Source organism: Coturnix japonica, chromosome 15 (genome assembly GCF_054131305.1).
Source record: "Coturnix japonica strain WE chromosome 15, WE-NBRP24, whole genome shotgun sequence".
Taxonomy (NCBI): domain Eukaryota; kingdom Metazoa; phylum Chordata; class Aves; order Galliformes; family Phasianidae; genus Coturnix; species Coturnix japonica.
The window spans coordinates 6,304,231-6,329,381 of record NC_140677.1 but is presented as its reverse complement, the minus strand read 5'-3'; the positions used below and the strand labels follow the sequence as shown (position 1 = coordinate 6,329,381).

Below are 25,151 nucleotides of genomic sequence, written 5' to 3'. Positions count from 1 at the left end.
ATTTGGCCTTCATAGTGAAGCAATTATATATGATTTATTTCTGTCTCTAACAATAACATGGCTGGGCTTCAATTCCCCCCCTTCCTTTATTATTCTGTGCTACAGGAATGGTAAAGGTCATCTAATAGCACAGCTGCCACTGGCTAAAGAATAGAATTCAGGAAGTTTCACATATACTGCTTTTGATATTCAATTAGGCCAAACATAAAAGCAGCCTGAAAATATATTCCATGCTGACACAAAGACGACAAAGTGAAGAGGGAGAACAGGCAAATAAAACATATGGAACATGTACAATTAAGATTTACCATCTGATTAGTGTGTAATTATAGCATTATTTAAATGTAAGAGCAAAAATCAGTCTTATTTGATGCCACTTAATTTTTAATCATTTCATCATAGGAAGTTGCTAATTGAATGTGATTCATCCACGAGAGTCTGTTCGCTTCTGCATTTAATATAAAGCCAGATCTGAACGACTCATCTAAGACTCCAGGCTACAGCCCTCACGGTCTTTGTAGCTGTAGTTTAATTTAGTCATGCTGGTGAAAAATATCCCATTTCCTTATCTGACCTGCTGAGTAGGTTAGAGGAAGCATAATATTAGGGAACAAAGGAATATTCAATGTTCAAACAAGATTTAAATGATAAGAAACTTCTTAGCTATTTTTGATGTGTAGTTTCCTTCTAGGATATTTGGTAATAATTTCCAAAAAAAGAACGATGAAATACAAACTGTAACATCACGGCAGGCAAAGGGGGGTTAGCCAACATCTACCCATCCAAAAACATGTTATTTTTCCCCACACTTAAATGGACAATGGAGTATTTAAGAAGTAAACTCTTTTTACTCTGCACTAACTAAGCCTTGTGAACTCCACTTTTCTTGATATAGTCCAGACCACCTTAACACAGCAGAAAGTCCACAGTTATTCGAGTAAGAATTTGAGAAAGCCAATGGCATTTGTGGTTATAATTGGATTGCCCTAGTTCCTCTGCACTAATCAATGCTGTTGTGCTAGCAAGGTTGTGCTCTCATGCTGGCACGACTTCGTGGGCAACCGTGACATTATCCTGACTTGTGCAGTGCCAATCAGTGCAGGAAGCCAGCTCTGCATACAAATAACTTATAGGTGAGAAGACCAGATGGTGGAGAAAGTGCTAACCTCAGCTTTCTGGCCAGTCTCCTGCATGCTGTGTGCCCCCTCTCAGCGTTCTTGGCCAGTTACTTTAGCATCCCTTGTAAACAACTAACTTCCAAAGGGGTCAGGTACTCGAGGAAAGAATGCATGAGGGACTGCAAGATGCTCAGCCAGAGGGCTGCAGTGTGGAGGAATGCAAAGGAAGAAAGAAACATCAAGGACTCATTGTGGATGCACCTGTTACATTGGAGATACTCAAAGAAATTCATTCATGCTCACCAGACTCGCACAGAGAAAAAAACACTTTTTTTTTCTAGTTACAGAGGTCGTGCACAGTGCTGGTTCTGTATCAGTGCGCTCCCTCAGTCCAACACACAACTCATCCTCCTTCAAAAATGAACATACTTTTTCCATATATGAAGCTACTCCAGAACTTAAAGCACGACATTCGGACAGCAGTCATGTATAGCATGTTTGCCAAACTAGTTACTGTAAAACCAAGACTGGGGATACCCTGCATGTAAAGTCCCTTCTGGACTTTGGTAGTAGTAAGTGTTATCTTCACCCATCTTGCGTATAATTGCACTCAGGGCTGGTGCACATTCACCTGTAAAAGATTAAACCCTAACGGCAGTGTACTGCTCTCAATCCATGCGTGAAAACTCCCACCAGCCTTACTGAGAACTGCACACGGGACTACCAGCACCTCATGTGCCCAATGCTGCTGATCTCTCACGCTGTTACAATGACCACGACATAACAGAAATGCTTTTCCTGAATGGTGCAGCCTGCTGCAGTTTCATTAAGCATTAGTGAAAAACTCCCACGGCCATACAAGAAAACCTAATTTGATGACTCCAGCTTCCCACCGCAACTCACAACTCCAAAACAGGGCGTAATACTTTTCCACCTGGTTTTGCCTTTTATATATTAACAGAATTCAGGAAGCAAAATGGTTTGGCAAGCTCTGTTTTGGCAAATGACCTGAAAAACATCTACCTACACATGGCAGTGATTGAGTGGGTTTAAGTATCCAAACATTTTCTTTAATTTACTGAAGAAACAAAACCCCAATGAGCAGACAAACACTTCAAAACCATGCAAGCTATGGACCAATAATTCAAGTACAAAGCTAGCCTGTGTGCTCATTTAACAGCTAATGCTCATTTCCAAGGTGGTTAAAAGCTGCTGGAATAATATCCATTTTAATGCTTGCTTTACTAAAGCAACACTTAGTATTTGCACTGTCTTTAGACAAACCTGGAAGTGTCTATGGTTTTTCTCTTCTTCGTTTTCTAGCTTGGTTTCTTTCTTTTGTTATGTGAAACTTAAAAAACACATCCCATCCTATGACACTCACTATGAACAGGGATGTCCCTTCCTGATGGCATCTTCCAACCCATGCTATTTATGCTGGCTTGCTCAAGAAACCTCAGCCCAGAGTTCATGGAGTTGATTTATAGACGCTCCCCACTGAGTAACGGTTACCGGATCCATGCTGAGGGAGAGGGCAGGGGAGAATCAGGTCCTACCCCAGTACTTTCCCTGCTTGGAAGGGTGACAGGGTAGAGCCAGGGACTGCTTTTGAAATAGTAGCTATTATTATGCTACAGCCAAAATTTAAAAGAAACAGCAATCAGCAGTTCTAATCTTTTCCATTTCTGCATTGACTTGTCCTTGGAATAGAAAGCAATTTGCACAATTAAATAAGACATGTGACAATGAAAGCAATTCCAGCTCAGCTCCAAGTTCATGAGGGCTGCACATAGCAAGGGAAGGGAAAATAAAAAAAAAAAAAAAGAGAAAGCAGGAGAGGGAAAAATAATCTGTTTCTTGAGCCAATAACATTAATGGCCACTCTCTGATAGAAAAGGAACATGGTCTTCATGACCAAGGATTTTTAACATGAATTTTACTATTCTGTGGCTTTACTGTACCATGCCTAGAACTGCTCTGATCCAGTCCTGCAGATGGTAACACCATAGTCTGGAAGTTAATTACTTATTGTACACCTTCATTAAGCAGATCAGAATTCAGCTGGGCTCCCTGAAGCAGCCTGTACCCTGTCTGACCCAAAGCCTTGGTACAAGCTTTGGCCACAGTCAACTTAACCAAATTTTCTACCCACAAAGGTTACAACAGTAGTCACTGAAGCCATTGCTATTGCTGTGACAACTGCAACCTCACTCTCACAGCAGCACAAACAAGAGCCATGCTGGCAGCTTCGCGCCCCACTGGGACAGCAGCCAGGGGTGGAAGTGTGAGGCAGGAGGAAGCGAGCACCTTGCTTTGCTCCACTTCAGTGCTGTGAGGAGGACAGGTCCATTTCTTGGCATTTGTCATAAATTAAAACATGCAAATGTCAACAAGAAACACTACAGCTCCACAAGCAGTTTAGATGAAGCAGAGTACTCCTACCAGTCCACCCTATAGTTCTGCTAGGGTTCACATCTTGTAGAGGAGGCCGACAAAAAGACTTCAGATGCTAAAAAGATGCTGAACCCAACCTTGGCACGATCCCACCTTTCCTCCTGCAGTTAGAACCAATCAGTGTCCCATTGAAAGAAAAATGTTCTCTGTTTTAACACCATCCAAGCGCCAAAGACCACACATACTCTTGACATTTCCTTTCCTAATGATGTATGAGTATGAGAGAATGCATTCTGGTTTTAAAGAATTTTTCTCTGCCTAAGGTAGAAATTGTACATGAAAGCTATCAGTTTTGCACAGCAGACAGAAACTAGATTAATGAACAAACCAGTAAATTGCCTTTTTAAGGCACATACAAGTTGAGCACATGAGGGAAGATGATTCAAGGTGATCTTACAGACAAAATAATTAAATAGCCACATCTTGCAACTGCAAAAAAACACAAAAGCACCACTGAACTGATACAAAATTGGTTTAAAGGATGGTTGACACAGTTGTAGCACAGAAAATCACTGGTACCAGTTCCATAACCCACTGCTTCAGGAGTGCCAGCACACCTGGACACCAGCTGGGACTGCTGCCTTTGGGCTCACCAAAACTGCCTGCAGAGCTTCCAAAGATGCACTTGCTGGGCCTGGCCTCTGTCCTGGTTACCCAACCCCTGTGCTCACTGCCTTGCTCTTCATGCAGCTTTCAATGTATAAGACTCCTGTTTGGCGGCCACAGCAACAAAACAGATTTCACACCTAGTGACAGCTCAACATCAGTGAGAAACAACACTGAGATCACCACATCTTTGTGCTGGCACTCCATAAAATGAGAACAAAAAACCCATTAGGAAGAAAGAAACCTGGCCTAGGAGATGGCCACAGGGATGCTGTTAATGACAATACAGGCATATGAGAAGAAAAGCCACAGAACAGTCAGCCTGTTCGTTTTCATTAGGATATGCCAGGGGGTACAGATGGAAAATACCAAAGTAATAGCTCCCTGCCTCACCCACCCTCTTCTTTAGCAGGCATCCATGCAGACAACGCAACAGGAGTTGCAAAACTGCAAGGACATCCCTTTTGATTCCAGGAGAATAACTTAACCACATGGGAGTTGCAAAACAATAATCAGTGAATACCAATGTGTCACAGCGCTGGTCTTCCACTGTTACAGAAATGACCTTTCTTGCCAAATAACAACAAAAAGCATGTACACAGCTTACAACAAACACACTTGCAATTACAGGATCTGCATCAGTAACTGTGATCTAATTTTTTTATTCAGAAGTCTGTTTGAGTCTTATTTCACTCGCACTGCGGAGAGATATATGAGGGATATGATTTAGCTGGGAAGTATTGGTGATGGTTGGACTGAATGATCTTCTAGGTCTTTTCCAACCTTGATAATTCTGTGATTCTGAGATAGCACAAACATTACAGCCCGATCCCCTTCCCATCTCAGTATGGGAAAAGCTTGTGTCGGACATCCCAGGCCCATTTAACTAAGCACTAGTTGGCTGTTGCTGTGCTATTACCTCAATGGGAGGCCAGAAATAGAATTAATTACATTAGCATAAGGACTTGTGACATAACTCTCGTTTGCTGTTTTCAGGAGGGAAGGAAACCTGAAATAATTACTCTCTGACTATAAATTACAGCTCACTTCCTCAAAGTGATAAACTTTTCAGAAGGAAAGAACGAAGTCAATGTATTACCCTGAAGCCAAAAGCAGAGCTGACAGCTTAAACAGACTTTTGAAAGAGCTCAAGGATTGCTCAACCTGGAAGTAAAGGCTTAGGAAAACCTCCCTGCAGATCTTCTGCAACCCCAGTTACGTGAGATCCAGCAGTACAGAATTTGCCTGAAGACCTGCCTGGAAACCAGACACCTAGCATGCAAAATACCACTGGATCACCTACTTGAAAACCATAACAAGACCATGCCTAGAGGCAAGACAAACAGTCCAAAAGAAACAGCAAAAACGTGAAGAGGTTTTACCTAGTTTGATACAAAGTATCCAGGGTTTCAAGACTAGCAACACTGTGAACACTGAGCCCTATGGAAAAGACATTCCAAGTTTCCACCCGTATAAAATCAGAGTGTAAGAACTATGAATACTCAGCAGAGAGCATGTGAGGTGCTCCACTGCTGTCCTCTTCAGCCCTATCCCCAACCAGAGCCATTTCTCACACTAAGCACACACCTCATGCCAGACACAGGCAGGAGATCCAACACTAACTCACAACACATGACAGGTCAAAAGCAAGGCTCTACCCATGGTATACAGTTCCCACCACATCCCTCAGCCATAGCACTGCGGTCATGGCAGCGGGATGCTTGCACCATGGTCCACCAATGACTTCCCATGGGTGGCACCCAGAAGAGACAAAAACTCAGCAAAGGCTGAGTGGGTGGATGCCAATTATCACACGGGAACAAGGCTGCAGTCACTGAGTTGGCAGCACCACGCATGTGATCACTCAAGGCACAGGGTTGCACCTCTTTGCTTTGGTGACTCCCCAGTGCCCTGCTCAGTGGGAAAGGGTTGTTAAAAGTTACTACGAAAGAGTAATCTATTACAAACTACTCATTAATCAACAACAACAAAAAATAATCAGTGACATATTACCTATCATTCCCGTGTTACACTCGCTCAGCAGCAATATCTTGTTCCCACTGCCAATTTGTCTTACACTTATTACAGCCACTTTCTCAACACAGCTTACACACACTTCTTTCCTCCTCCTTGCCCAAACCAGTACATGGGCTGTGACTTCCCAGAGCTGCCATGCCTGGCTGCAGAAGCCAGAGGCAAAATGCTGCCTCCCAGGAAAGCAAACTATTTCAACACTTTATGACTAAATACCCAGCTGTAAATATGGGACCCTCCTGTGTCCATTGCTGGCAGGTAATGGGATATGCCAAGCCTGGAGGCTGTGCTCAGTACAGGGATCTATTTGTTCTTTTTTCCTCCCTGAAAACAAAGTCATTAGGCTTCCACATCTCCCCTAACAGCACACTGGGCAGAGCCAGCCCAACTCAGGTAACATCTGCCCCATTGTGCTCTCCTCTGAGCCTGCAATGAGCATCTCACCACTGCAACACTTCTTGCTGGAAGGCCTGTGCCTTGGCTGCAGCCCTCTGGCTCTCCTCCAAAAAGAGGAAAAGCTCTAATCATCTTCCTACTAGTCTGGCACCCTCATAGTGTTATTGCTGCTTCTGCATGAGGAGTTTTGCCTGCACTGGATATTCCTGTTTGAAGTGGTCTCATTAAGGCACCAGGTCTTTGTGCAAGTTCCTCACTCCCAGCCCTAGAGCCCACATCCAGCATCAGCCTCAGGATGTGCAGGGCTGGCAAGAAATGAAAGCCTTGGTAATAGCCAAAGCTCACTGTACGTGTAGTCCCCATCTCAGCCACGGGTGGGTCTTCGATATAAAATCATTATGAAAAGTGAGGCACGAGCAGGGAGGCATTTAGCTAACAAAGCTCTAGTGGAAACAGCAGAAATCAGGAGAGCAGAAATGCAAACACAGTGGGAGCAAAGTAGGAGCTGCCCAAAAGAGTTCATTAAGGAATTCTGTGTGAGGGTCACAGTCAAAGCTACAAGGAATTTGCAAAGTTTGGAGCAATGAAACAGCTGAGCTTGCAGCAAAAATGTCCAACTCTTGCATTTACACTGCTGGCCATGGGACAGCTGTAGTACACGGGGTCACCAGGTAGATGGAGGCTATGTCTGTCTCAAAACAAGGGGTGGCCAACAGGCAGGGTTACTCAGTTAAAAAGAAAAGACAACAACCACATGAGAAACGTGAGACAAACGAGAGGTGGCAAATAGGAACATGAGGAAAAGGAGAGAAGAAGACAGCAGAACTGAAGTGTGCCTTCTTGGGGAGGGTCTCGCCAGGCGGCTTCCAGCAGGAGGTCACAGGGCCAGCTGGTCACAGCCTCCACATCCCACAGCACCCCAGGATGCAGCTCCGTGCCTTTTATCATCCCAATCAGATGGTTCCTCTGCAGAGCTTCAGGAAAGCTCCGCGCTCCAGCTCCGCAATGAGCAACTTCCTTCTCTTCTTTTTTTAGGATCGGAATATCTTTTCTCTTCCTCCCCCACCTCAAAAGGGCAGATATTAATAATGCGGATCGGAAGAGCTTGCTATGGTGAAGCGATGGGTGGTAGCGGTGCTGCACCTACTGACATCACGCCGGCCGCCTGGCCAAGTCTTCATCCTGACAGAGCTGCTCAGGAAAGCACAGCTAATTATTCTGCCAGATCCTCGGCCAGATGACAAATTGATTCACGGTAGTAACTAAAAGAAGGGAAGGAGGAGAAATTGCACCATTTCCTATGACCGAAACGACATTACTCGTTACCCCAAGGAAAACTCTGTCCAAAGTGCTCATTGCAGCTGTTGAGCTATACACCAGACAGCTGAAGTGCATTGCCAGGGGACTCTGCTGGTGTACTACATGAGTTTATGCATTTGGTATCCATCAGCTCTCAGAGGAGGAAGGTCTTTTTTCAGAACTTCTACAGAGCTCTATATGTCAGGGCACCTACACGATTATCAGAAGCTGCTGATTAACATTTAACAGAATCAAATACCTGCTTTCCTAAGCTGGCCTGAGGATGCTGGAAACTAAAAGCAACACAAAGGAGGCTTTAGAAATCAGTCAGCTCACAAGGGACACACTTTTCCTGAATACCACAAGCAGTCCATAATTACATCATCACAGTAAGGGCACACAATATGTGGCTTATTAATCATTTCCAGGAAGAACACCATCAGAAGGTCGTTGTTAATAGCCCCACTGCCCGGCAAGGCAATCTCCCATGCTCCACTGCAGGGTGGGTACTTCAAACCTCCCTCACATGAATTTCCTCTTTGAGCACAAGAACACTCCCTTCCGAAGGCAGGGGTGACAGTAAGAAGGAGAGTCAGAGGTGAGGAGGATGGGGTGGAAAGCAATGCTATCATCACAGCTACCTGGAACTCTTATACGTGCATCTGTGAGGCAAAGACCTCCTCTTTCCACTAAAGCAAACAACAGAAAACAGAAAGGAAACAAAGGAAAGCAAGAAGCATTCTGGAAAAGAGGAGAACATAGGTACACCATGAAGGATCATCATGGAAGAACATCATGGATAGAGCATTACTCCTGTGAAGAGCAATATTTTTCTTCTTATTCAGAAGAATAATGGAAGCTATGATACCTATAGGCTGCTCTCCCTGCCTATAGCAGGGGTTTGGAACTACATGATCTTAAAGGGTCCTTCCAACCCAAACCATTCTATGATTCTGTGATTTAAGGGGAGCATGGGGGGAGAAATACAGTGAGCTGTTATAACTACACAGAGTCAAGCAATTGCCCTCCCAGCTACCTTTAGTTCAATGAGTCCTGTGATCTGCTGCTCCGTTCCTCCAAGGGCTACTGATGAATTGTGCCAGATTCCATGTTTCTTTCCAACTGTTCTGAGTCTCCTGCATCTGATCTCAAAGAAGGGAGCAGAAACAGCTGGAAGAGAGAAACCAGAATGGCATAGTCCAGCAGCAACCCTTGGAAGAACAGACAAGAGCCTTGTGAGAGGCACCATTGTCCCCCAGTACATGTTTGCAGGTGGACACATGTCCACATGCCTTCTAGATGAAACATATCATTAGCACATCAGCTCTAAATTGTCACAAAGCACCAGAGCAGCTCAACAGCATGGCCACAATCCACAGCTACAGGTGCCAAAACAGTCACACCTGCTAAATGCAGGCCAAATCCAGCACCACGTTTCTCTTCCTGCGCTAATTTAGCTCCCTGAGGAACTCCATCTGCTTTACAGCATGTGAGTGACTCTCAGCCCACGCAAGGGAAGCCACTCAAGGTCTACTCTATTTAGGCTTTGCAGCTCCTGCAGATCTAACTTCAGGCCAAAGGAAGAGGGAGAGACAACAGCTGAAATGGGGCACTGAAGGAGTAAGCCTCTTCAGAGAGAACTTAGGTCCTTGCTGCCAAAGGAGAGGATTAGTTGTGAAAATCAGGAAGTCATGGAGGCAGAGAGCAGCAGGAGGCCATTGCAGATAATAGGGACAGTAGGAGCAAAGCTATTGCTCACCAAGGCTCGTGAAGAGGAGATAAAAAGGCTTGTGCTCTTTCATATGTGCGAAGACTAGAAAGAAAGAGTGAAGAGGTCAGGGAGATGGTGTTGATGGAGGATGGGCAAGGAGGGGAAAAAAAAAAAGAGCCTTTGAAAATGAACCATGGAAAAGTGATTAATAAGGGCAGAACTGCCAGGGTGGGTGGTAGTACCTTTTCATTTTCACTAGAAAGAAAAAAGACATTGCAACTTCCAGCCAGGTCTGGGGAGTGGGGTCACAGCAAGACCAAGACAGAAACAGTGTCATCAAAAGGACAGAAACAGAATTTCAGACAGAGAGCAAATCAGTTTGGGATGGTTAGGAATTACATGGAGGTGGGAACAGAAAGCAGGTTTAAAGGCTCATGGGACAGCTGTGGCAGGACAGCCTAAAGGATCTCCTGCCAACCTTACTGCAGGGATGAAACAGAAACCAAAATGTATTTCCTGACCACAGCTTCCTTATAACCAATTACTAGAAAGCACAGGCACACGTCTTTTCAGGGCAGCAGTACCACTGCAAGCCTCTTCCAAGCGCATGTGGTACCAAGTCCTTAACCTTGCATCCCTTCTGCCCCACACCAACCTGGTGGCTTTTTACTGCAAATCGAGTCTCTTTCCTAAGGGCCAAGTCATTAAGAACAGTAATAAAATGAATACCTGGAGTATCACAAGTCTGCCTGTCCTCTGAAGAGTTGGTTGGAGGTGTCCGGTGTCGGTAGACGAGATGTGGCTTATTATGCTCTTCTTCATACTCTTGCTCAAGTGACAGCAGTGGCTCTACAAAATAGTCCCCATCATCAGACTTGAACGTGCCTAGCTGAGAGGGACAGAGAAGAACTGAGTCAATGACAAGCCATGGAGCAGAACTACCCAATCTAACATTAAACAAGAAAGGTGGGTGAGCTGGTTCTGCAACAACCCCCATGAAGGCACAGGCTGGAAGTGCAGCTCTCCATCACACTGCTCAGACCTGCCTCCTTCAGCAGTCTTTCCAAAGCTTACAAGAAGCAAGGTCTTAATTTGTAGGAGTGAACACAAGGAGGGGACACCTGCCAGACCTCATCCCTATGCCAAAGACTGAACCTTTCCTGCCCAAGGGGACATGATGCTCCAGCACAACCCTAACACATTGCACCATTTTTTCATGCAGCAGCTCAGCAGCTCTCTGTGAAACAGGCTTTAAACTTAGAAGTGAGGACCCAAGAGAAGTGTCCAGACAGTGGAATCCCTGTGTGTGGAAAGGCACCACTTCAGTGCAAAGTATGGAAGAACTGTCAGTTAGTTGTATGTAAATATGAATACAGGGAGGTGAAACAAAACAAAACATCCAGGACAAAAAGCATCCTGTAGCCATCCTAGGCTAGGAAACAGGGTAACTACATGGGATATAGTGCTGGAGGAAGGCCTGCCCAGGCACACACATGCACCAGCCCAATTCAGGCCCCAGCCTGACCTGCTGGGATGGGGCCTGGGGCTGAAGCAGTACGACACGGTCAGCCTGGAATGCCCTGGCAGGAGTAGTGACCAACAGAGACCTCCCAGGGGAGCACCAGAGGCAGTCATTGCTTCCTGTGCCTCACTGGCACTCCAGGGTGCAAGGAGTGTGCAATAATCTGCGATGAGCATTGCTGGGCAGTTTCTGCTCTTCCCTCAGCCAGCATCACCTGGTGCAGCAGAGCACCAGGACAGGCTGCAAGGCAGCCTGTGTTCATCTCCTCTGAGGTCACAACTCTTTGCCATACTGCAGGAAGACTCTGGGGGCAGCACTCCCGGGGACCCCTCAGCCACCTCTCCAGACTTCGGGGTGCAGGTCGGTGTCGGTGCCAGGCAGTTTGCTGGGGGCTCCATAGCAGGGCTCTCCCCACCCGGTGATCTCCGTGGCGGGGTGCCGCTGGGTGGCACTTTTGCCCCAAAACCCGCGGAGCAGAAGGGCTTTCCCCCAATCCGACGGGATAATAAAAGTGGGCTGCGAGAAAGACCAAACCGGGGCGAGCCGGCCCTCGTCTCATAGCCCCAGTCGAGGGCGGGGGAAAAGGGCCGGCCCTATTCCCTCTGCCCACCCTCCCTCGCCTGCTCCTCCTTCTCCTCCTCCTCGCTTCCGCCCGTTCGCCACCGCCGGGCGCCCGGCGGGGCAGGGACCCGGGGCTCACCATCCCGGAGCAGAGGCTGATGACGGCGGTGTGCCGCGGCCGGGCGTTGACGTGCCCCCGGTAAAAGCAGTGCTTCACGTCGGTGTCAGCAGTCTCGGCGTAAAGGTTCCGCTGCTCGGCGGCGGGCTCGCCCAGGATGCTGACGGTGAAGAGCGGGGCGATGAAGGCCGAATTGGCCGTCAGGTTGAAGAGGAACTGCTGCCCGAAGGCGGAAAGCCTGTAGTGAGCCTTAGGGGAGGAGGATGAGGAGGAGGCGGCGGCCGTCCAGGCGTCGGGGGCAGCGTTGGTGCTCCGCCGCCTCCGCCTGAAGTGGACATCGGTGGGGAAGGGCTCTCCAAACTCATTCACCCGGGTAGGAGTCACGATCTCGTACTCGCTGAGCTTCTCCAGCAGCTTCGCTGCAAAAGAAGAGAGGCACATGTCCCTGAGAGGGGAGGCCGGGCGCCTCGCCCCCCAGAGGCGGCAGCCCAGCACCCCCGGGCCGCTTCCCACTCCCCGAGCATCTCCGTACCTTGCCTGGGGTGCAGCTTCTGCCTCCTCGCTCCCGTCCTCAAGCCGTCGATGAAAAGCGTGGTGAGTGCCAGCGCCAGCGGCGCAAGCTGCATGGTGCTGCGCGCTGTCCTCAGAGGAGAGCAGCCTTCCCCCGCTTTGCTTGGGCTCTTCTTTTTCTTTTTTTTTTTTTCCCCTTTCTTTTTTTTTTTTTCTTCTCGCCCCTTTCTCCCCCCTCCCCGCCCCCCGGAGCAGTGCCGGGGGAAGCGCCGGAGCCGGGCGGCGTTAGGGGCGGGCGGGCCGGAGGGGCGCGGGGCGCCGGGGGCCGCGCATGGTGCGCGGGGGGCGGAGGGGCCGGGACGGACCGACGGGCCGGGACGGGGGAACCGGCCGGCCGGCCGCCTGCCTGCACTCCCTCGCTTTCCGCCTCTCCCCCCGTCGGGCTGGTGGACGGGGCGCTCCCGGGAGCCAATTTAAGGGGGCGGGCTCCATAGATCAAGCAGGAGAAAAAGATCCCGCCCTGTAAGAGCAGGGACAGCCCTTCCTCTCCTCCCACCCACCCCCCTTATCCAACATGTCACTTTCTTTCATTCGGAGGAACGCCGGATTCGCAAGTTTTCGCTGGCAAAGCCCTCGGCAGTACCGCGCCTGGACGGGGCAGGCGGGTCCGAAACCCCACTGGGGCCCGGGCAGAACGAGGTACAGGGGGGAAGAGCCACTTCCTCGCTCACCGGCAGCAGAGTAGAGTTTTCTTGCATAAAAGAAAAGAAAGAAAACCGCCGGTTCTGGAATCTTGAAGAAGTGAACGCATACTCAAAGAATCCCACGTGCAACACTTTTTATAGCATTGCTTTCCTTCTGCATTTCTCAGATACGAAGCACTTTAAGCAACTTTAGAGTTATTTTTGTGTTGTGTTTTTTTCAGCATCCTGAGGGAAAAGAAAAATTTCCTCGTCTAAAAGGTGTATTTTACTTTTCTTTTTAATCTTGTCTTACAATTTGGAAGCTTTAGATAGAAATTTTAGCCATCCTTTAAAGCCAAGTGCAACTCAACATTGTTTCCTGCTGTCCCTCACACTCGTGAATTGGTTGTTCTTTCCCCCTGCATGAGGAAAGGTGCTATGAAATTTCGAGGCAAAAGAAATTAGATGGTGGAAGTGTAAGTTCCCACCACTTGCACTTCCCTTGGAACAAAGAACAGAAGCACCACTACTTTCTGCAGGAAGGGGAAGCCTTAAAGTGATCAGTTCAGAATTGACTTCTGGACAAAACAGCGCCTCCTAAGTATTCTAAAGTAAATGCTGAAGCCCTACAAAGCTGTTAGCAGATTTTACATGATCAATACAGAAGAACGTGTAAGCAGATCATCACCTGCAAAGCCACTCATAGCTGCTGCAGGCTTACCAGGTGGAGAAGGTCACATCTCAGTTCTGCTATGCCTCTGTGTAAGAACTCCATTTAATTTAAGGTAATTCACTTATGCTGCCTTCTCGGGCTCAGCAAAGCTGGAGTCTTCCAGCCTTGGATTGCCAGCATACAGCCAGCTGTAACAGTGGCATTGGGTCTCTTGCATCCAGCTTTAGAACTGGTGCAAGCAGTCATCTGCAAAGGAACAAGCTCTTCAGAACAGCTAAACAAGACTGCATCTCCATGCACTCATCTGTTGTGAGTGAGCCTATGCCACATGTGCTGCTAGTGCTGCAAAGAACTAAATGGTCTTTAGGGTCCCTTCTAGCCCAAGCCGTTCTGTGATCTTCCTGTCCTAATGGCTAATTTCTTGCTTGTGCACACATTGAGAAAGAAGTCCTCAAAACAGGAAAGACACCAAAGTATTCTGAACTTACTGCAATCTGCAAAGCCTGCTGGGGCTGCTGTGCAGCCTCCTCTGGCTGGTCATGAAGGAGCTTGACATCCCCATCCTTCCCATGCTCTGTTGTGTCCTGATAGAGTCTGAAAAGCCACCGTAGTCCTGGGGGCTTCTGGATGAAGAAAAATAAATGGGTATCTTGAAACATCACTGCGTCATGGTGAGACTGCCTTGTTTTCTCAGCCTTCTCTGCCTTACCATCAATGCAATATCTCCTGTGCTGTGGTGCCAGTGTGTTGGGATTTTTGAGCCCCTATCAGTCTTCTAGAACCTTCTCACCATGTCCACATATGCCCCAACTCTTTCAGTCTTTGGAAAGGAGGAATATGCTGTGTCTGAGCATGGGCTATAGCCTGGATGAGATAGGGGAGCATTGACCGCATCCTGCATTTAGGTGAGGCATGCATGGGAGTAGGAGGCCTTGAGCAATGCTGGGGGGAGAGAGTGGAGTTGCCCGAGAAAATGGAGAGAAAAGCTGAGTCAGAGCAGAGGGAGAAGGGTTATGTGGAGCTGGTTCTGTGTTACGGATGAGGGACACAGCCCTGCTCATCTCCATTCACACAGGTATTGGGAAACAGCTCTGCTGCTTTATCTGTGTGCCCCTGGGGCAGCTGCTCTGCCGGGATGGGATTTCACAAGCACCCTGCATCCTACTGGGTTGAGCCTTACCACCCCCTCACACCAGGGCTGGTGTTGGCAAGAGCTGAGATAAGAAAATCATAGAATCATTAAGTTTGGAAAAGACCACTAAGATAATCTAGTCCAACCACCAACCCATTCCCACTGAACTATGTCCCTATAAAGTCTGTTACTTTCTTGCTCAGATTTATACCAGACAACCAATTAATTTGGCTCAAGGGGTGGGGTTAAGGAGTTCAGGAGGTGATATGTGGCAGCTCATACCTATGACATGGGTGGGTTGGATGGGATGGACTGAAGTGTTGCATGAAGAAACATCATCACGGGTTCTCTCTCTGATCTGAAACCTTGGCACATCTGCTCCAGGAGAGAAGGAAAGATCAAAACCTTCCTTCTTCAGAAGCGAGGAGCTGACCCATGGAGCAACTAAATAGGCTCAATTGACGGGTCAGAGTTGGGAGGATCCTAAAGTGCTCCTGGGACCAGATCCAGGCTTTCTGATGGTCCTAGGAGCATGGCATTGCCTATAACAATGCTGTTTCCATTTCCATGACAGGAAAGTGGCACAATGTACAGCACTTTGAATTTCTGCAGCTGGAGATTAGGAAGTGCAGAATGAAAGCTGTAGCATAAGTAAATAGGTTACGTGGAGATTAGAGAAACTAAGCTACAAACTTAAATTCAAATAACCTTCCTATTAGAAAGGATCAGTTGATAGTTACAATATGGTAATTGTGCAGGCTTTATGTCCTCACCTGGCCAGAAGCAGCCTCTAAGAGCCCATACCTACCGTGGAAAAATCCCCTTGAAATACTGAGAATTTTACCTACATAAATACTGCAGAAGTTGAGCTGCAAATGCCTCTTCTGTAAACTACAAAAGGAGAACTCAGTCACGACAACAAAACTTTGGTAGGGAATTCAGACAGTACAAATGGCTGCAAGGATACAAGAGGAGACCACATTTCCTGCAGTTTTCACACTCCTTTTCACCCTACTTACCTTTTCCTCACAGGTGAGTGCAATCCCCAGTCACTCATCTTTGTTCTTTGCTGCTCTGCCTCTCCAGGTAGGTGTCACCTACCTTTATCTGCCGCATCCATTCTCTTGCCCAGTGATTATCCCAGGAGGCAGATGTTTCCCTTTGATGGTTGTTCTTCAGTGCCACCAGATAACCAAAGAGAGCAAACATATTTTCTCCTGGTGTCTAATCTGTGCACTCAGAAAGTGAAAGGTTTAATTCCCTTTAAACAGCCGACCTCAGCCTGGCTTGTTTCTCTGCCTATTCTGGCAACAAAGATATCACCCTGAGCTTTATTTCTCTCAGTTTTGGAAGACATTCTGCTCACATAAAGGTTTTTCTTTAAAGGCTACGTACATTAAGGCTGTTCTTAATTATTATTTTTAATAAAAGCTCTTTTAATCTTTTTCTATTACTTTGGAGGGGCTGAGAATTACAGGCTCATGGTGTGCAGTTAATTTTCAATCTGATTTTCAGTGCCGAGCACGCTCTTTTGATCCAGATTATAAGGATTTAAATGTACAGAATAATTCATCTACAGTAGCCACTTAAGCTCCTGCAAAGGGCAATGATGTGAAGAGAAAGATTCATCTCAGCACATGCTGGGGAATTAGCACTTGGGAACGGAAGGAGGAAAAGAAAACACATCCCTTCGATCACTCCTCACAAGCAAGGGAACTGACTCTCCGTTCACCTTAGAAACGGTTTTAACCCTGGAAAACAGATTCATGAGTAGAAATAAGGGACTGGGTGGGAGGATCAGCAAAGCCCACGTAGATGCTGCGAATGTGTGGGATTTTTTGGTTTCAGGTCAGCACGGATGGACGTAATGATCCCTTGAGGCTTTCTGTTTAGAAGTGCTGGTTCCAGTTTGCCCCTCCCCGGCTCCCAGCATTGCTGCTGACCATTCACATACTGCGTGCACCTCTTATCTGAAGGGTGGGACAGCATGCCCTGAGCAGCCCAACCCCTGGGTCTCACTACAGCCTCGCAGCTCTTCTGGCTTGACAAGCACTTACAGACCCCATCCCCAACCCTTTTTACTGCAGGCAGCAATCTGGGGCAGGTCCTAAAGTAGCTGGGAAACAATTCTGGATCTTCCCGGATTTGTGCAAATTAAGCCATCAAGCGAAACATTGTAGTGGTTTGTCCTTTGTCTTTGACACACCATAAATTAAAGGGACCTGAGTGCACTCCTTTTGACTTTTCATACTACATACACGTGTAGCCTTGCTAAGTTCCAGGTGTCTTTGCCAAACCATTAGCAGAAGGCCTAAGCAGAGCAGATGTGTCATCCCACACCAAACAGTGACCTGGGAACGCTGGAAGTTCTGCAGGTACAAAAAGCTTTACTCTTTGAGCCAAGTGCTTTTATTCCCATAAACAAATTATTGTAATGGCTCTTCAAGGTATCACAGTTGCATTATGAAGAGGAGACTCAGAGAGCTGATTTGGCAAAGGGCACAGAGCCCTGACCTGCGATCATTTCTACCCTCCCACCTAAGCTCACACAGCATAAGTATACGATGCCATATTTCAGTGCAGGGATCATTTAAGCACAAAACTGTATTTTAGGAGTGTTGTTTTCATTCTTTCCCTAAATAGAAGATTGTCTCCAGAGATAATAGGATACAACCCTCTGCTAGAGTGGGAAAAACCTCAGCAGCTTTAAAGATACCAAGCTCTTCTTCCCTAAGGGTGTCACAAGGTAGCTAGTTAAAAGCAAAGGCATCTCCCCAGAGGAAGCATTGGCAATGTTGTGTTTGAATGGTGCTAGGAACCCTGCTCTGGTTATCAAATCATCACAAGTTCATCAATAGTTGGAAAACATCTTTGCTATGGTCCTAATCCAGGGTCCTGTTAAAACCAGTTCACTCAGAGATGTACAGAAGCTGTGCCATTTCCAGCAGGCATTTTACAGCCTCACAGCATGCTCATTAATACCTACCTGACAGGCATGTATACAATGAAGTATTTCATCATCAAGGTGGAGTCTCCTACGCTCTTGTACCTTTGAGAGCAGCGCTGATGAGGAATGGACAGCAGATGCCTAGGCAGTGGACATTATATAATGTGACAAAAGTCTAAAAAGTGATTTGATCTCTCCCCAGCTAGGTTGTGTTTGCTGTGGATGAGTGAGGGTCGAGCATGTTCTGTTTTCAGACATATAATGCCTGCAGCCACATGCCCATTTCCCTCAATGGCTCTGAGCATTGGGCACAGCTAGAGTGGGATCTATCACTCCAGGTTTGTGCCCAGGCCACTGCTCTGCTGCCAGGTGCCTACAGCTCTGGCTTTATTACCTAGCTTTACAAGCTCTGCTTGTGAGACCAAAACAGGGCACTTTCCCAGTAGGAATTTACTGATGGAGTGTAAGAGATGGAACGGGGTCAGAACTAGTGGGATGCAACAAAAAGTGAGCAAACACTGGATGATCTGCAAAGCTGATCCTCTCCCATTTCTACCAGCCTCTTCTGCTCCACACCTCCCTGCCTTCTCACTCACTACCTACCTTTCCTCATGGCACAGGTCTGGTAATCTGCAGGTGCAAGAGAGCTACGAGAATGAAGTGAATTAGCTGCAGCCTTCATAACCACATTCGTGTCATGCCACTCAGCCTTGGCTGTCACAGAGAGAATTAATGGAGTGTAAATCCCTGTTTGGAAGTGCAGAGCATCTCCAGCTTCTCCCTGTAACTCCTTCACTCCCTTTGAAAACCACATGAGATTGAGATCTCCCCCAGAGAATCGCAGCTGGACATTTTGGGTCATGATAGAAGGAAGTGGAGCATCTGCACAGCCAAGCTGCCTGGCTGACAGTTTCAGAGTGAGCTGTGAGACTTCCAAGGGGATCTCTAATCCTGAGACGAAAGTCTTCTAGAAACAATCTTCCTTTAAAGTAATTGTACGGCTTGGCTACAAAGATAAGGCACCAGATGGCTTGGGAAGAAATTTTAAGAGACAGTTGTGCTGGTATGCCTGGAAGGATCTCGAGAGTTTACATTTACTGTAGAGTATTTCTTTGGAGATGAATGTTTGTCAGGCTCATCAGTTTTAATTACCCAAAATGCAGGCTGTTCCTAAATGCGGAAGGTCAAGAGGAGGAGGTTTTTTTTCCTGAAGGGAGGACAACTAGCAAGAATCCTTTCCTTTAACTTTGTAAGTAGCAGGCTGAATTGTGGAGGCTTACAGTTTTCATTCCAAATGATATCCTAAAGCTCTTCCTTTCATTGATTAATTATTAATTGTGCAAGAATGTATTTTCTTTTGGCTGTTTTCAGCCCTATGGAGTAAGCAGCTAATTCTGTCAGCTTCTAAGCATGCAGAAACAAAGATCTCTCAGAATTCCCCAGACCTTTACACCAAGACTTACTTTGACATTTGCATACAAGGAAAGACAAACCTGGGTAGGATTTCACTCCATGAGGATGCCAGGAGAAAGAAGTACTATGGCTGAAGGAGTTAGTTAACAACCTAAAAGAATTTGTCACATAGTGCTTTGACACTTCCTCTTCCTTCTAAAACCAAGCATGATCAGTTTGTGGTGAATCACAACACCACTACACAATAACAGGGACTGAATTTGATGACCCAGGCAGTAAAGCTCCCAGGACATCTCTATTCCAGCCAGAAGTACTACCCAGACATGGTTAGAGGGTTTGGCCCTTCCTAATAACCGCACTGTCATGGGAGCTGCTCGTAGTCTGGAAGCAGATGGCAAAACCAAGGAGATGTGCATGTGGATAGCTTGCCTCCTATGCATGCAGCTATGGTAGCTCTGCTGAGGACTTAGTTTCTTGCTCTGTGACCCACATCATATTTTTCAGGCCTCTATACTTGCTGTATGCACTATAAGTAACTTATAAGTAACATTACTGAATGTTGGTGATAGGAATCAGGCTTGAGTTTTAAGCCAGCTGTTTCCATGTTTCTTTTCCCATGTTCTAGCAGCTTAATTCTTAAATATTCTTAACATTTCCACCCAGAATGCTTAAAAGGTGGAAGCATGACTTGGAAATCACTGTAACGTGAATGGCTTTGTTGACTTAACTGACATTGTTTTGACATGACAGGGCCTACCGAGGAACCAAGACCCCTTTGTGCTAACTGCAGTACAAACACAGGGCTGAAAACGAAGCCGGTATCAGAGTTCGCCTGCCTTATCACACTCAGTTAATGCATTACTCCATGCTAGCTCACCAGCAGAGTGGCATTTGTTACAGGAGCAGGACTAACTTGGACATAGCAGCAGCATTTTTTTGCTATACTGTTTTCATAGCAGGTTTCTGCCCACAGCTCTTTGTAACTCAAAGCCTGTATTCAGAACAGATAATTGCCCAAACCTTAGTCTTTTCTCCAACAGATTAGGCTTTTGTGTTCACACAATGCCAGGATGGGGAGATGTTAGCCCTTGGCTGAGGGTCCTGGACCCATCATAGCTCATGTGTTGGCATCTCTCAGCATTCACGGGTGAACCAAACACCATGACAGCTAAAACATCACTCTGCAGCAAATGGATGTGTAGCACTGGGCTCATGAAAACAGAGTTGTGCATAACCTGTTCAATTCTGTGAATCAACTAAATCCTCAGAACAGTGAGAATTTAAGGTTGTAGCCTGAGCTATGAATATATAAAACCATCTGCTTTAGAGCAGCAGTATCTGGTTGACTGCAAGAAATTCGACTGAGCACTACTATGAATGGAAAATAGGCCCAGAGCCAGGAGTCAGCTTCTGACAATCTGACATGCTCTTACCAAGAACATCAGGAAAGACCTGGAGTCACCACAGCTCTGCAGTTCTTGCAGTCTGGTAACAGTTCAGACCAAGAATTGTCTCCCTGTCCCTTCTCTATTGCAGCTGTTCCCAAGCTGCTCTCCTACACTCTACTGCATGGTGCAAAGAATGAAAGAGGAGCTTCTGCATTGCTGAAACATACAAGAACTACTGCCCTGCTAGGGGCCACCTCTGGGACATGCCAATGGTGGTAGTGTAAGGAAGTGGTAAACCTACAGCAATGCCTCACCTGAGCACCAGTCCATCTCCCAGAGGTGTGCTGCTGGGTGAGCCATGCCAGCACTGATGTCTTTGTGCTCCTCTGCTGAGCTGCTTCAAGAAAAGAGGGATCTAGGACTTGCCTGAGGAGAGACAATTCCAGTATAAGATTCACCCTTTTGCAGATGCAGTGTTTGTATTTGAAAGCTCAGCCTTGTGCTACCCTACTGTCTGACCAGCTAAGCGTGACAGCTTAGCTTGCACCAAGCATCCAGAAATGACATGGCTAGGGAAGCCTCAGCACAAATCCTGATTAAAAAAAAACCCATAGTCTCATAGGTGGCTTTCAAATGCAGCTGGAATAGGATTGCCAATGGCAGTGAGCTTCTAGCAAAAAGTGCTGCGATATCTTTTGGTGCACAAAGCTGTAACTACAGTTATCAAGGACAGAAATCCCTTTCACTTTTTTGTCCCCTTCCCCAAGATTTTCTCATGCCCTGACCTCTCCTTGTGTCCTTCCTCCAGGCCACATGCAGTCTGCTCAGGTCACCAGGGAGTCAGGTTCCTGTGCACAGAAACAACCAGCTTATCTTATTGATGGCTCTTCTTTCTACATCCACTGAAATCTATAAAAAATAAGACAATGCATGAGTAGCATTTTAATTTAATTACATTTGTGCTTACTTGGCAGAATCCTAGATATTTTGCAAGCAATCTATTCAGACCCAACAAAAAGCTTCCAGGAGAAAAGGCGTGAGTGTGTGATACAGTGACCTGGATGGATGTTGCCAGTTATCCTACTTATTTTTTCCTTTCAAAATGCTGTAGAAGTTTGCACTTCCATATCCAAGCCCTTTAGCAAAAGACCGAGTAACTTATTTCTTGAACTCAGGAAAAATGCACAGATGCAATGAGCCTCACAATGCTGCTGAAGGAGCCTGGAGTTCCCTGCAGTCGTGGGCTCAACACTGTCCTGCCCTCGTTGTGCCACCACAACCAACCCTTGGCCCTGGGGGTGTATGAATGGAATGGTAATTGGAAAAATTCACACAGATTTTGCAAGCAATTTTGCTGGTTGAAACTTTGCCCAAGGGACCCGGACTCTCCTACCGCTATGAGAAAGGAGGCTCCTTTTCGTTTATAGCTGAGGTCAGTGGAGGGACAGAGCAAGGAAGTTTGGATTGCAGCAATTTGTACCTTATCTTGTTTATAGATGTAAACAGAAGGTTTACGCTTCCGTTACTGAGCTCTCCTCCACCAAAAATATTCAGTGCACAGAAGTGGAGAAGGATAGGCAATGCAAGCGTGTATTTCTTGAGCATGATTTGAGAAGTACAGTTAAAGAATCTGGAGCTTCTGAAGGGTGTGGAAATTAGAAAATCCTTGCAGTGATTGGAAACAAAACAAATGAGGGGAAAAAAAACAAAACAACAAGAAAACAATCTTCCTGCAGACTGCAGGGGTCATTCCAGGATCTCCATAACGTCTGGATGTAACTCAAGTCTCTTATGGACTTGGGTCAACACCCATTGAAGCCAGGAGTCCTTTCATGAGCGTTAGGTCACTCCCAGTTGCTTCTGTAGTCATTGCCCAGACTTTTCTCATTTTAGTCACAGTACCAGAGTTTTGTATCGTTTGAAAAGCTCCAAAGCAAGGGACATATGGAGCCTACAAAAGCATAGTTATTGTGCTAGCTAGCTCCAGTCCCATGCCAAGCAAATTATTCATGCACACTCTGTGGATAGGAGGCACAAGCTTTCATGTGGTTACATGGATAAAGGGAGGAGAATTTGGGCCACTGACTCAGCCTGTCAGCAATGTTTCCCCCTAAATACAGCCATGGAGCTGCAAAGCAGATTTCTCACAGCACTGGCGGTGGGGCAGTATTCTCTTTGGAAAACGTGACCCCTTATTTACATGCCACTGGGAAATGAGTATCATTTAAGGGTGCTTCTAAAATCTGGCCTTTTGATTATAACCTTTCATGAAAGTGACTGATTGAACAAAAGCAGCTTAGAGATAGCATTTCAAACAAGAATCAGACGGCTTGTCTGGAACATGAGCAATAGCAAATTGCCCAGTCTGCTAGAGGAACGACCATGCTATGTGATGCTGCACTCCTGCATCCAAAAGGAAACCTGACATTCAACAGGTGTTCAGCTTCTTGGATAGTCTTGTGGAGAGAGAGTTTGAGGATACACTACAAAAAGGTACTTGAGAAAGGTACCTACTCTTCTGTTTCAGCTCCATGACCAATTTGTTTTTTTAGCTTGCTGTCAGCAGATGTTATTCAATTACCATTGCAGTGGCCACTTCAGAGTGTGGGGTACATTTCTGCTTCATTTGTCTTTGTGTCCACTTGGCAGGAATCCTAAACACCCAGAAAAGCATTTTTACTTTCCCAATAGGAGTACTTCTTATTCGGCCATGTCATGCTGAAAAAAAAACCCTCCAAAAAAACCCAGAACAACCTTATGATCCATTCATAAAGGAATTACATTTAGTGTGTTATTTTAGTTAGTGGAAATAGAAAAGCCAATCAGGTGGCTGTAGTTGTAAAATAAAGCCGAGAGTAGTTCAATTCAATCTTTGTTCTGTAATACTTACATAATTCAGACCTGGAGACAAAAGCACCAAGGTCATGGATTAACTGTGGCTTAAAGATGAAAATAGCCTGAGGAAGTAAGGATGACAAAGTAATTACTAGTGGGCAAATCATATGTTAATGGGCATGGGTATGGGAATGATTTAGCGTATGACATTTAATCAACATAAACTGAAGAAATATAAAAGCAGATTCAACTTTCAAGGTCTCCATAGATAAAAATGGCGAGTCTCTATAATTGAAATAGATCTACAAAAAATTAAAACTGAAGTGACGATATATTAAAATAACTGATTTTGTCATCATCAAGACTGGTCTGGAAATAGAGATAGTTCTCATGAATAATGCTTTTAATGTTTGCTTTGCTCGGGGATATACAACACTAAAATCTGTGCCACTCATCTGAGACACCAAGCAGCTAAAAAACACCACAGTACATAAACCCACCCCAAAACACTTTCAAAAACTGCATTTTTCTAGATAAAAAGTCATATCTCAGAGGTAAATAATTTTGGCAATTCACTTTGCTAAAGCATTTGAGGTAAATCACATCAACAAATACCCAAGCAAATTAGTTGGAATCCACAATAAAATCTGAGGCAGGGTCTGTACTCACCAGTGCTGAAGTTCACAAGGCACCAAGCAATGCTGCATTAGGATCCCCTGTTGCAGGAATTACAACTGGAACAATAACAATTACTGTGCCAAATATAATTGCAGAGATTGCAAGAGTGCAAAATGGAGGAAAATTAAAGAAGAAATACTGTGACCAGAATGCATGCAGTCGTTCACACTATGTACCAGGGGAGTAAATTAGATTTCTAAACACATGGCTGAATATTCATTTGCCAAAGTAACAGCTCCTGCTTGCACAGAAATCAGCCTTGAGAGCCCATGGGATGATCAAAGCTGGGAACAACTGAACACATCCAAGGGGAACAGCAATCATTTATTTTTTTGTGCTTCTGCAATTAAAGACATAATACTTGCACACATTATCATTGAGAGGAAAAGCACGCATCAGTATAAATGCACACGAGATTAGATCTGGAATCGAACTGACCGCCTCCAGCCACTGCCTTGAATGCGTTCTTCTCCCCATGGTCAGGACCTATTGTTAGAAATTCATCTTGCCTTAATTCATTGCTCAGAGCAGAGAATTTACAGAGACCTTTTGGTTCTTTGTAACATTGTTAGCAAGAGCAGAAATAGAACCGCTCTTTTGGGATAAAGCACCTTCTTTTCTACAAACATTTCACTGCAAGCTCTTAAGTAGGCAATAAAATGATGTTTAGTTCTATAAATCTTCTCTTGTTTAGGTTCCTAACGTACTAACTCACCACTTACATTCCCCACATTCAGAACACCTAGAAAGCTCTATCAGTAACCGGTCCCAAAGCAAACATGCTATTAGATTCCAAGATCACCTATTCTAAAGAAGCATGTAATCCTCCTGAGTGTTTTAGCTGAGGAGCTGGTGGCTCTGCACAATTCCTTCTTGAGAGACAGCAAGAAGTTAATGCCTGCGGCAAGCAGCGCTCAGCCAAAGCAAGCACTGAAAGTGTTAACTCAGAGGCAGGATAATGTCTTATTTGGTTAAAGTAAAAAGTAAATAAATACAGGATTTACTGCAATTTAAGGCTTAAGATGAGATCAGATGCCTGTCATCTCCAAACACCTCTCAATCAGCAAAAAATA

The 25,151-nt window shown here is 45.9% G+C and overlaps 1 protein-coding gene and 2 long non-coding RNA genes across 8 annotated transcripts in view; 1 reads left to right on the top strand and 2 right to left on the bottom strand.

Moving 5' to 3' along the window:
- Positions 1-12,794, bottom strand: part of ADAMTS9 (ADAM metallopeptidase with thrombospondin type 1 motif 9) — a 66,550-nt gene extending 53,756 nt beyond the window's left edge. For 4 of the 6 annotated variants that reach the window (XR_014934590.1, XR_001557997.3, XR_014934591.1 and 1 more), the window contains exons 1-3: positions 12,352-12,760; positions 11,841-12,238; positions 10,348-10,507 (exon numbers count right to left, since the gene is read on the bottom strand). Coding sequence is in view for 2 of the 6 variants with exons in the window: in XM_015875258.3 (XP_015730744.2) it covers positions 10,348-10,507; positions 11,841-12,238; positions 12,352-12,445 (652 nt within the window). In the remaining 4 variants the exon portion in view is untranslated. Of the gene's footprint in view, positions 1-8,943; positions 9,078-10,347; positions 10,508-11,840; positions 12,239-12,351 lie in introns of those variants that run through there. The other 2 variants (XM_015875257.3, XM_015875260.2) reach the window with 2 other exon arrangements.
- LOC107319905 (uncharacterized) lies at positions 12,234-14,346 on the top strand. The gene is made up of 2 exons (XR_001557998.3): positions 12,234-12,413; positions 12,927-14,346. It is a non-coding gene; the product is annotated as an uncharacterized LOC107319905 (long non-coding RNA).
- Positions 14,347-23,107: 8,761 nt separating this feature from the next.
- Positions 23,108-24,137, bottom strand: LOC107319766 (uncharacterized). The gene is made up of 3 exons (XR_001557936.3): positions 24,070-24,137; positions 23,456-23,522; positions 23,108-23,219 (listed from the first exon to the last, which is right to left on the bottom strand). It is a non-coding gene; the product is annotated as an uncharacterized LOC107319766 (long non-coding RNA).
- Positions 24,138-25,151: the final 1,014 nt, after the last annotated feature.